This window comes from Sphaerodactylus townsendi, linkage group LG02 (assembly GCF_021028975.2).
Source record: "Sphaerodactylus townsendi isolate TG3544 linkage group LG02, MPM_Stown_v2.3, whole genome shotgun sequence".
Classification (NCBI taxonomy): Eukaryota; Metazoa; Chordata; class Lepidosauria; order Squamata; family Sphaerodactylidae; genus Sphaerodactylus; species Sphaerodactylus townsendi.
The window spans coordinates 55,853,295-55,865,262 of NC_059426.1; the positions used below are offsets into that span (position 1 = coordinate 55,853,295).

The 11,968-nt window shown below is 43.5% G+C and overlaps 1 protein-coding gene across 5 annotated transcripts; it reads left to right on the plus strand.

Moving 5' to 3' along the window:
- The first annotated feature begins 31 nt into the window (after window positions 1-31).
- Window positions 32-9,694, plus strand: FAIM (Fas apoptotic inhibitory molecule). 5 transcript variants are annotated; one of them, XM_048486895.1, is made up of 5 exons: window positions 32-150; window positions 3,740-3,875; window positions 6,801-7,029; window positions 8,911-8,960; window positions 9,244-9,694. In XM_048486895.1, exons 2-5 carry the CDS (start codon window positions 3,765-3,767, stop codon window positions 9,391-9,393), a joined length of 540 nt encoding a protein of 179 aa, XP_048342852.1. In that variant the 5' UTR covers window positions 32-150; window positions 3,740-3,764; the 3' UTR covers window positions 9,394-9,694. The 5 variants fall into 5 exon arrangements, with proteins under 5 accessions (XP_048342852.1, XP_048342848.1, XP_048342849.1 ...); XM_048486891.1 differs by lacking the exon at window positions 32-150 and adding an exon at window positions 700-844; XM_048486892.1 differs by lacking the exon at window positions 32-150 and adding an exon at window positions 719-837 and having other exon boundaries at window positions 3,736-3,875.
- The last annotated feature ends 2,274 nt before the right edge of the window (window positions 9,695-11,968 follow it).

An 11,968-nucleotide genomic window follows, 5' to 3' on the forward strand; every position in this document is an offset into this window, starting at 1 on the left:
GTGCACTGGGCTGAGCTGGGGGAGAGTAGAAGGAGTCGATGGCAGAAAAAGCAGACAGACGTTATGAGAGATTGCCTTTGTAGAAGATGTAACTTCTGCATCAAAAATTAGAGGAAACGCACAACATGGGAGGGCGTGCAAAAACAGGAGGTGGGACGAAACATGGAAGTGATGTCCCTCAAGGCCCGGAGTCTCATTGAGAAAGGGAACAGTCCAAAACATGAATAAAATTGCACGGAGGAATCTTCCTTCTTACAGGCCAAGTCCAGGGTCCAGCGTTGGTCACTCTGAAGAGGCTTGCAAAATTGCAACTCTCCACACGGCAGCAACGGGAGCCGAAGTATACTAGCAAGAACTTCTCAATCTGTCAGGCTCCCGTTTGTTTTTGCTCGCCGTTAAGGATGCGTAAAATTGATGTCTTACTTAGGAGCCTGACAGGGGAGGGGAGCTGGCTTTATTTTCGCTAAACAAGTGCATTATGTCCTGGAAGTCGAGTATATAACTGAGACAGTTGATAAAAGAAGGGGTAAAAGATCAACTTCCGGAAACAGGAGCGGGATGGAGGGGATGGCGCGGGTGTATCGAGCAGGGAGAGCGATGTGCGGAGGCGGAGCGGCGGCGCTAAAAACGGAAGACGGGCGAAGCAGCCATGGATCCCGCGGTCGGCTGAGGGAGGGCGGGAGGCGCGAGCTGGTGCGTTGCCGGGTGAAGGGGGATGCGCCGGGCGCTTGCTCAGACCGATCCGCTCCTTCCTCCGGGCGCAGCCGCCATTTTGGGAGCGGAGACCAGGAGGAGCGGGATCGGCGAGTCGGGGCAGCCGCCGAGAGAGCCGCCGCCGCCGCAGGTATGAAGGGCAGAGCTGACTGAGCAGCTCCGCCCTCCCAAACGGGCTGGATGGGGACCGTCCCGGGCGGGACTGCCAACTTGTTAGGCGCTCTGACAGCAGGATGGTCGAGGAGCACCTACGTGCGTGCCTTGTGGCTGTGGGATCATGGGGTGTGTTGACTCGGCCCTTCTTCCCATTTCCACCGTTAACTGCATGATGGCTTTTTTGGCGCCCTGCTTAGACCGCCTTGTTGGCTCCGCGTATTTGTACTTCACTTCCCATTGCATCCCACGGATTAACAACCCCATCTGCCATGTTGCCAAATATTTTAACGTTGAGGAGGGTGAATAAATCCTGTTGAACTGGATTTGTTTTCCCGCTCCTGCACATGAAGCCTGCTAGGTGACCTTGGGTCCTCTCAGAACTCTCTCAATCTCACCTACTTCACAAGGTGTCTGTTGTGGGGAGAGGAAGGGAAAAGAAGTTTGTAAGCTGTTTTGAGTCTCCTTACAGGAGATAAAGGCAGTGTATGACTCCAAATTCTTCTTCCTGGAGTCCCCACATCAACCACAACCATAGTGGGTGGGGGGTGGGGATCAGTTTCCTCAATGCAAAGTTGTTAGGTAACTAACTTGGATTAAACAGGGTTGTTTTGTTTTGGGTACACACCATAGAATCAAAATTTTAATTGTACATGTTTCAACGATGTTGCATCTTGCAAAATTAACTCAAGAATACAAAGTAGTCAAAAGTCTTAGAGTAGCCACACTGGCCCAAAGCAGAATTTCAAAATGACACACAAAGTGTGATTAATACTGCATCATCTCCTCCTCTTGTTAAATATCCAGCTTGATGAAGAGCTCTGTAAAACTCAAAACTTGTACACTTGGTGGAGTTCTAATAAAAAGATATGGCACACTGTTTGTTTTGGAAAGTAGATAGTGGCTCTTTATCCTCTGCAAGCCTTGTGTGTACTCAGTATAATGATAATTCCAATGCATTTGAAGGGAGCTCTGACTAGCAAAAAAGTATGCTGGAATAAATGTTATTAGTTTTTAAGGTACAGCTGGACTCCTTATTTTCTTTAGGGAGCTGTGAGTCTCTCTGTAAGGATGTTTATGTGTAAAAAGGTGACTTTTTTCAACCACAGCAGTGAGTATGGTCAGTTTGTTCTAATTTTTAAATTTTAATCAGCGATAAAGAAGAGCCATTGTGCAAAACTGCTATTAAAAATCCCTTGTTCCAAAATGTACTTGAAGATGCCTTTTGTTTCTGTTTCTGAAATGAGTTCGTGTCAGAACTGTGGTGGAAGAGCCTAGAGTTCTAGAAATGTACTACTATTCTTTATGTGTGTTTGTTCTTTGAATGAGTCCACTGGGTAGAATCCCCACCTTCTTACCCAAATGTGGCTCAAATGCCCCAAATGCTTCTCTAAGTCATTTCTGTGGTACAGCTCAGCATACCTTCTGCCCCTTGTCATGGACCAGCTGAGTCCAGCAGTCATTCATGACTCTTCTCATGAAGAATCATCTGGCAGCCCTGGCTCCTGTCCACAGCCAGCGGTAGGAGTGTTACAGGCTGAAGCAGTCCCTTTTAATTTCACAGCCAGGAACAAATGCAGTGACCTCTCAGCCCCTGAGCTGTGAACCAAATGCGAAAAGCCAGAGGCCAGTCTGCTCACCTTTCTCATCGCTCGAGCAGCATAGGAGGAGAATGTGCAGGTCCTATAGGCAGGAGGTGAAGTGCTCACCTGTCAGCCCAGCGTCAATGGGAAGGAAGAGTGTTTCCAGGAGCAGGTGTGAGGCAGACTGCAGGTGCACAGCATTATAGGTCCTGCACAGTGTCCTGCTTATAACCAGCTGGAAAAGGTGTAGAAAACAGTAATTATGTGAAGATGTGCCTGGGGAACGTGACACTCTGCCACCAAGTTGCAGTCAGGAGGAGATGCTCTGGGAGAACTCAGGCTGATTCTGCAATGGCAACTGAAATAGGTTACATGAACCCATGTTGCCTGTGATGCTGTTTTCACGGTGGGTTCAGGGGCCAGCCAGGATCACTGGGATCTTGGCGTCAGGAGGCAGAACGGTTTGCTCTGTGTTTCCTGTGTGAACAGTGCAGCCAAGAATCCACCCCCCAAGAATCTCCCATCACCCACCTACCGACGCAACATGGGGGTTGCCTGTTAGAGATTCCACTCTAATGGTGGCTGCCCAGGATGATGGACAGAAGAGGGTGGGTACAGAACACATCCTGTTTGCCATAGTTCACGCAGGCAAGCAGGAAGCATTTGAAACCCGGGTTAAAGGGGGAAAGTTGCAAATTTAGCGACTTGCATTTAACCCAGGTTCAGGCAAATATAATGGGTCAGAAGCGTTTACGGGCCGAGTTCTGTGGAAACTTCTTCCCCAAAACACTTTAAAAAGGGGTCTGAACCCATTTATATATAAATTTTAGCCTGTGCCTTGCAGCTGCTCTATAGCTGTGCAGACAGCAAGTTGCATCAGTGTTCCTTATTAGATATATTAAATTATGGCTGCATCCAAACAGCAAGGATGAGCTGATGCTAGAGTAATTGTTGCTCACTCCTGAGTTATATAGTAAGGCTACTTGAAAGACTTTGTTAAAAACAATCTAATCAAAATTAGGGTTAAGTTTTGATCTGTTGGGCAGCATAGGGAATCCTGTGTGTAAAACTTTAAGTGTCCTCTTAATGGGGGGGGGGGATTCCACGCCTACAAAATGATATCAAAACTTGGAGACATTTCAGAGATAACCTCAAATGTGGGACAAAGAGCAGTGGAGGGAGGGAGTGAATTCCATTGTATATTTGGAAACGCTTTCATGTGCCTGAAAGAGTGTCTGGATTGTGGGCTAAGGTTTTGTAATACATACATGCATATTATGTTACTGCAGATCTCACTACAATTGCCAGGACACCATGGCCGATCTGGTGGCTGTCTGGGAAGTTGCTTTAAGTGACGGTGTTCACAAGATTGAATTTGAACATGGGACCACATCTGGCAAACGTGTTGTGTATGTAGACGGAAAGGTAGGACTGTTGTATAAAATGCATGTAGCTTTGATATTTTTTAACATTGGTAGAGTCAGGTTAGGTAAGGAAATGTCACGGAGATTCTAAGATTTCAGTAAATCTGATACTGAGACTAGGTAATAAATCAACTGTAATCCTGAATTTTTTTTCCTGGAGTAAGCTCATTGAATAGACTCAAGTTGGATTCTGAGAAGACCTCCTTAAGGTAGCACTGTGATTAAGAGGTAAAGGCAGTCCCCTGTGCAAGCACCAGGTCATTACTGTCCACAGGTGAGGTTACATCACAATATTTCCTAGTCAGACTGTATTTATGGGGTGGTTTGCCATTGCCTTCCCCGGCCCTCTTCACTTTACCCCCAGCAAGCTGGGTACTCATTTGATCAACCTTGGAAGGGCAGAAGGCTGAGTCAACTTTGAGCCAGCTACCTGAAACTGACTTACTGCTCCTGCCTTATCCACATGCCATTTTCTTGAGCCAGAATGGCCCTATGGGAGTTTTTTGTCCCTCTTTGGAGCTGCATATGCAGTACTATGTGCACATGTAACTGCAAAAGGAATAAACACATTTTGGGAAATCTGGACCCAACCCATTAAAGAGTACCTTGCCGATTAAACACAGCAAGATTCCTGCAACTTCAGAGAGAATTGGCAGGAGAGTCTTTGTTTGGGGGCATGTTCACCATTATTACTCACCACCCTGTTTGTAGTGGGGCAGGCATTACCCATTGGCTGTTTTTTTGCTTGCGTCCAGGGGGAATGTTTTTGCGGGTTCTGTTTTGCGCATGCATGCGTTAATTTTTAATCTTTAATTTTTTGATTGTGTTATCAAAATAGTGGTATAAAAAGGTGAACTATTAAAGAAAAGCCTTGAATATGGCATCTGTACACTTTGGCTGAACACTAAATGTCTTTCATGGTGTGAAGCCAGGGGGGAGTAATGATGGCATGCAAATCGCAAAACCGCAAAAGGACAATGTAAATTTCATTTGCTAAATACCCCAGGTTCACGATTGCTCATCTCCTGATATGCTGTAAATGCAACTGTCAAGACTGATGGGCTTTTCCTGGTGTGGTCTGGAATAATTGATTGTCTATAAAACTATGAGGCTGGAGACATCCCAGTTTGTTGATCAAATGCACAGGCAAATCAGCGTTTGGACTGATTGACTAGTATTATTTTTTTCATTTTTAGTGATTATCAATTTATCAATCAATATGGTTATTTAAATTTATTTTTTAATGAAAAGATCTGCAAGAGCAGGGGGGCCATGGGCAATAGAAATGATATGACAGGACGAGAAGGAGTTGCCAACTGGGAAGAAGGTGAGGGGAAAGCATGCAAAGCAGAGTGAGGGAGTGGGACTAGGCAGGTTGACTGTGGGTGGAGGGAAAAGATCCGAGGCAAAGCTTGCCCACTGGCAAATCGGCCCCACTCTGGCAGCAAAGCAAAATTCAAGTTGTGCAATTAGTGGATTCGCTTGATGCAAAGAGAGTGGAAAGTGAAAGCAGGGGAAGAGGAAATATGTCCGTACAAGAAATCTTTCTGTGGCAAACATTCACCTCCACCACGCAGCAAACACCTTGTGAGTAATTGGCCCATGTGTATTTTGGCCCTTAAAGAAAATACTGTGACCTGCACCTTCAAAGTTTTACTTTTCACTGTATTGCTGCAAAGGTTCTCACTGCTTCTTAAACTGAATGGAGTTCTGTGAGAAAGGGGACTTTTCAATGAAAAGTGAATGCAAAATTCTATCTGCTTGTGTATCTCTACCATATCCATTCTTTGGATCTTCAACCATGACATATATTCTTCTGGACAAATTAAATGACAGCTGCTTATTCTCCAATAATATACAACTTTCACCCTCTTCTCAGAGGAGAAAGATGCATACTCACAGAAGAGTATGCATATACTTTGTTTGAAAGTATAGTTATTCATAGACTGCAGCATAAATCCAAACATTTCAATCACTTTCCTTATTCACTTGCTCAGAATATTTTATTTTGTGTTTTGCATCCAGTATTTAAAATGAAAGCATGAAAAGGAATTGTATACCTTATTTACCTGAAAGGAAGATGACACTTCTAAAGAAAGATTATACACAGATTTTTTTTTGCTACACATAACTGTAACCTGTATGTGAATTTAAGACCATCACCTGTTGTTCTTGCCAGCACTCTTGGGAGGAACAAACTAGTGTTTCTTTCAGATAAATAATGGATATGAGGCCCTGGCTGATAGATGACCTACCTCATGCTGCAATTCTGCAGGGCTTGTAAGACAGAACTGTTAAGGACTGCAATGGCTTTGCATTCTACTGGCTTCCCTGACCCTTTCCCTCCCTTTACCTTCCCCCGACACAACTAACAAACAGACTGGATGAGGAATATTGGTTTGATTGATTTAACCTCAAATTTCAGAGTGCTATGGCATTATTGGAATTTTATGGTAATTTTATGCATTTTATTGTTTATCATGTTATCAGTTCTTAGCTGTAAACTGCCCTGGGATCTTACCACACCAGGTGCTCAGGAGCAGCAGCAGAAGGCCATTGTTTTCACATCCTGCATGTGAGCTCCACAGGCACCTGTTGGGCCACTGCAAGTAGCAGAGTGCTGGACTAGATGGACTCTGGTCTGATCCAGCAGGCTTGTTCTTATGAGGAAGGACAGTTTTTAGGGGATGTATGAAGTTAATGAATGTGATAATTTCGTGACTCAGATAGGTGCCAGAACATGAAAGACTCCTCAGGACTATTTTATCTCAATTTTATGGAAAACCAGATCAAGCTAAACTAATTTCATTGTTGGCAGCTAAGTAGGATGTATAGTACTTTGACTGAATAAATAAATAGAGATTAAGATTACTCTCATTCTTGTGGTAACATTATACTAACATGATTCTGCCCATTTTTTCACCAGGAAATAGTAAGAAAAGAATGGATGTTCAAACTGGTAGGAAAAGAGACATTTACTGTTGGGGAAGCCAATAACAAAGCTACAATTAACATTGATGCAGTCAGTGGCTTTGCTTATGAATATACCTTGGAAATCAATGGAAAGAGCCTTAAGAAGTACATGGAGAACAGGTCGAAGACCACAAACACTTGGGTGTTAGCCCTGGATGGGAATGACTGTAGGATTGTGTTGGGTAGGTGATTTTCCTACACTATCTCGTATGTCCCTTGATTGTTTCTTTATATTTTTATTCAGTTATGCTATGATACTCTCGAAAGAATACTGATCTGCCTTGGCTCTTGGCAAGATTCAAAACTTGGCAAGCTGAGCTACAGATAAGTAAACAAATAGATAATTGGATTCCATAATTTGGAAAAATACCCTCAAAACCACTTTCACTTGGCCCAGAACAACTTCCAGAATTAGTGTGGGGTATTCTTACCAATAATAATTTTGTAGTGCTTTATATAATTTAGTAGATTGATCTGGTAGCTGATTTGCTATCATCTAGCTACAGTGCTGTTAGAGGTATATTTTAAACTGTGTAGTGTATGTTTTATAGTAACATGATCATTTGCTTGCAGGCACTTTGAATGAAAAGGTAGAGTCTGAGTAATTTATTAGCAGCTATCTTTACTGTATTAATTGCAACAAGTAACTTGCTCTAAGGATTTCACTAGACCATATAGTGCAATTGCCGTTACTCTGTATTTTTTTCACGCATCACCCTGCAAAATTCTAGTAGAAGAAAAATGTCTGTATTTTGCAGCCTCTCATCCTCTGCAAACTTCCGCCAACAAATTAGATTATGGATAGGTAGTGGTGAAGATGGTATATTGATCCTTAGATTTAAATCTGTAAGCTGTGCTCACATAGAAGCTCATGGGATCATATTATCAAAACAGAAACGTAACAGCTATGGATGAAAAATGGATTATGAAAGAAAGCTTGTGGATTTACAGAGAGCTCTTTTTTCCCATGTGACAGTAGCCTGGGAAATAGAACTAACCCTTCGGTAGGTTGTGTGCAGAGCAGAATATTTTTCTGTGGTTTCTACCTAGAAGATATATCACAAAAGTACATAAAGATCCCACTTCTGGGCAGGGATTAGTTGCATGAAAAGTAATATCTCTTGTGAACAGTACTGATTTTGCTTGTTGTCCTTTATGTTAGGATAAATGTCTCAATTCACCCGTCCTCATCTTTTTGGGTGGTTGATTTTTATCCCAGTCACCATAAACACCTCTGTAGTAACTGTTAATGTCCTTTTATTAGGAAAGCACATTTCACTCTGGCATCATGTCACTTCTGCCAATTTCTTAGTCCTAAGGAGACTTTGGGTCGCTTTGCCGTACTTTCCCTCTGTATAATGTTGCCCTCTGTTGGAAATCTTACAGCCCAATCTCGACCTCTCAGGGAGACAGGAATGGCACCACTGTAGTGCCACCCTGCTGACTTCAAACGTTTTCTCCACAGTGCAAAAAGCCCCCCCCCCCCCCCCCCCAGGAAAACACTGACTGGCTAAAATCCCTTATAGGTGATCATGGATGTATGCCACAAAAAATGTGGCATAGGTCCTAGGCCAGCTGCATTGGTGTGCAGGAGCTGGGAAGGCAGTGGAAACCAACTAAGGTTGGTTCCATCGCCTGGAACGCCTCTAGCCATGCTGGTTCATCTTTCCGCACCAGCGGGACTGAGGAATGCCGGTGGCTTCTGGGGTCAGGTGCCACAGAAATGCACAGCACACCCTCACATATCTCCCCCTTTCGGCAGCAGAGTGGGCACCCATGTTGGTGCAGGGCTGTGCTGACTCCTACAATCATTCTGCCTCCTGCTCGAATTGGACTGCCTGAGTATGTAAATAATGCACAACAGCTTGATGAAAGAACAAAATCTGAATGAAGAACTCGCATATGCATAGTAAATATACAAGAAAGCAAAACTGAATAAAACATAAGTTGCAAAAGAGGAGCTGTCATCTGAACAAACCTATACTGATACTTAAACCTAATAATATTAGAACTAGCCATTTTATAGTCCTATAGTGATATCTTATTTCTACTTATTTTTACAGAGAAAGACACCATGGACATCTGGTGCAATGGTAAAAAAATGGAAACAGCGGTATGTAATTTTCAGGGTGGGAAAAAATGAATAGTCAAAATGAACAAAATTATCAGTAATAGTACATTCCTTGGTATTCTCACCTTCCTACCAACTAAAATACTGAGATAGTTGACATAAGTAAAATACCCCAAAAGAGGGAAATTGAGCAATTTTAGTGGAATAATAGCCTTCGGTTTCCAGTGGATTGTGACTACTTTCAGCACTAGCATATGCTTTAGCAAAAGTAGTATTTCAGTAATTGAAAGGTTTCAGTGTTTGCCCTCTCTTTTTTTTATTCCAGGGTGAATTTGTAGAAGATGGAACAGAAACCCATTTCAGTATTGGCAACCATGATTGTTGCATTAAAGCAGTTAGTAGTGGAAAGAGAAGGGAAGGAATTATTCATACACTTATTGTTGACAACACAGAAATCGCAGAAGTTCTGGAATAACCTTAAAGTGTTTTGGCTACTACAGATTCAAAGATCAGGGATTTTCAATTACTATGGTAATTGACAATTTTACTATGTACTACTTGATAACATTCCGTATGTGTTATTTTATTTTCTAGTTGCTGTATATTAAATTTATTGGAGGATCAGATAAGAATGTAAAATTACGTACAACCTCCAGCATTCCTAGCAGTTTTGTAAATTATATAAATATATATTATGACACTAAAGGGAAATTTTGACTAATGTACAAATTGTTTACATGGAAATTTTTTAATAGAATAAAAAATGCAGAATGAAACAGTGGTTTGTGTTTTTAGATGTTTAGGTATATGATTCTTTTCAAATCCTTAAAAATGTGGGGTCTGTCAGAAAGTTAGTAATTGTAGAATTAAGCCGCTTTGTTCTGGATTTTTGGAGGTCCAGGTGGGGTGTTTACAATGTTTTGCTTATTTGCTGCTGGTCAGCGAAGGGAAAGGGTAAAACATGATCTGCTGAGCCCTGTATTTATCCACTTTCACATACATCTTTCCCAGGAGATGATATTGAAAGTCAAAAGTCACAGAACAGCTACCTACACATGAAAGTCAAGACATAATTCAGAATGGTAGCTTTGCACATTTCTAGTGTGTGCTTATAGCTTGAGAATTTTACTGAATTGTTTCTTATCAACAGTAAAAGATTCCAAATGCTGTTTATTATTCTAGTGTTTGGTATCATAATCTAATAGCCACTGGCAGGGATGTAGGTATAGGTTTTTTATGGGGGGTTGGGGGCGGGGCCACACCCCCACCCGCCCTTAGGGCATGGCCATGCCTCCCCAAGCCTCGCCCCCGGCCTAGCACTTATAAAAGCAGCTCTCCGAGGCCAGGGACGACAGACTGCCCTGCCCTGCCCTCCCCTCAACCAGCTGGGCTCACAGCCAGCAGTTCCTTCTGCCCTCCCCTCTGGGCATAGAGGGAAAATGGAGCCCGGTGCAAAATCTGAGTTTTGCGCAGCTGCCGCCCCCACCCCCCCAGGCAGCCGCTGTGATGCTGGAATCCACCCCCAAACAGCATCACTTTCAAAGGTGTTTAAACTAGAGAGCCCAAATTCTCCTTTTAAATCCACCTTAAAGGGAGAATCTGGGGTCCCCAGTTAAACAACTCTGAAAGTGATGCTGTTTTGGGGTGGATTATCCCCCACCTTGAAACAGCATCATTTTCAATGTGGCGTAGTGGTTAAGACCAAGTGCATTCTAATGTGGAGGAACCAGGTTTGATTCCCTGCTCTGCAGCTTGAGCTGTGGAGGCTTATCTGGGGAATTCAGATAAGCCTGTGCACTCCAACACATGCCAGCTGGGTGACCTTGGGCTAGTCACAGCTTTTCGGAGCTCTCTCAGCCCCACCCACCTCACAGGGTGTTTGTTGTGAGGGGGGAAGGGCAAGGAGATTGTAAGCTCCTCTCCTACAGGAGAGAAAGGGGGGATATAAATCCAAACTCGTCGTCATCTTCTAAACTAAGGACCTCAGATTCTCCCTTTAAATCCATGCTGAAGGGGGTGGATTTAAAAGGAGAATCTGGGGAAATTTGGGGGGTGCCTGCTGTCAGGGTGCAATTGTTAAGCTAGAAGCACCAAACTTTCAGGGTATCTTTAGGAGACTCTGCTAATGATGCCACCCAGATTTGGTGAAGTTTGGTTCAGGGTGTCCAAAGTTATGGACCCTCAAAGGTGTAGCCCCCATCTTCTATTAGCTCCCACTGGAACAATGGAGGATGGGGGCACCCCCTTTGGGAGTCCATAGCTTTGGACCCCCTGGACCAAACTTCACAAAACCTGGGTGGTATCAGTAAGAGACTCTCCTGATGATACCTCCCAGGTTTGGTGAAGTTTGGTTTAAGGTGTCCAAAGTTATGGACCCTCAAAGGTGTAGCCCCCATCTTTTATTAGCTCCCATTGGAAACAATGGCGGATGGGCTCACCCCCTTTGGGAGTCCATAACTTTGGACCCCCTGAACCAAACCATACCAAACCTGGGTAGTCTCATCAGAAGAGTCCCCCAAACAATCTCTGAAAGTTTGGTGCTGCTAGCCTAAACAATGCGCCCCCTTCAGGCTAAAAACAAAACAAAAAATGTTTTTAAAACCCACAAACGGGGGGTGGGGGGTGGTGCAGCTTCAGACATGAATGCGGGGGTTTGAACCTGAGGGAAACCCCCCCCCCATCCACATCCTTGGCCACTGGTAACTGAACTTTGGGATCTCTGACTCTCTCCACACCCAGGCTATTCCAGGGGGTCTTTCACCTCTCAGGAGCTGCATTTCAGACTGCAGCAGGAAGGAGGGAGTTTTTCTTCCACTGATGGAAATCCAACTGTACATGGATATTTATGTGCAGCCCAGGTCACTGTCAGGAATAATACAACATAATATACTGCACAAAATAAAAATTTCAGATAGTTTGAAGTTGATGTTTTAATATGCAATTGTCAGTGCAGTTCTGTTTTAAATAAAATTACATGGTTTTAAGCTTCCTTTGCCAAAACTGCTTATTAAGCAATTAGGATAATATAATAATTCATTGCATGACAATAT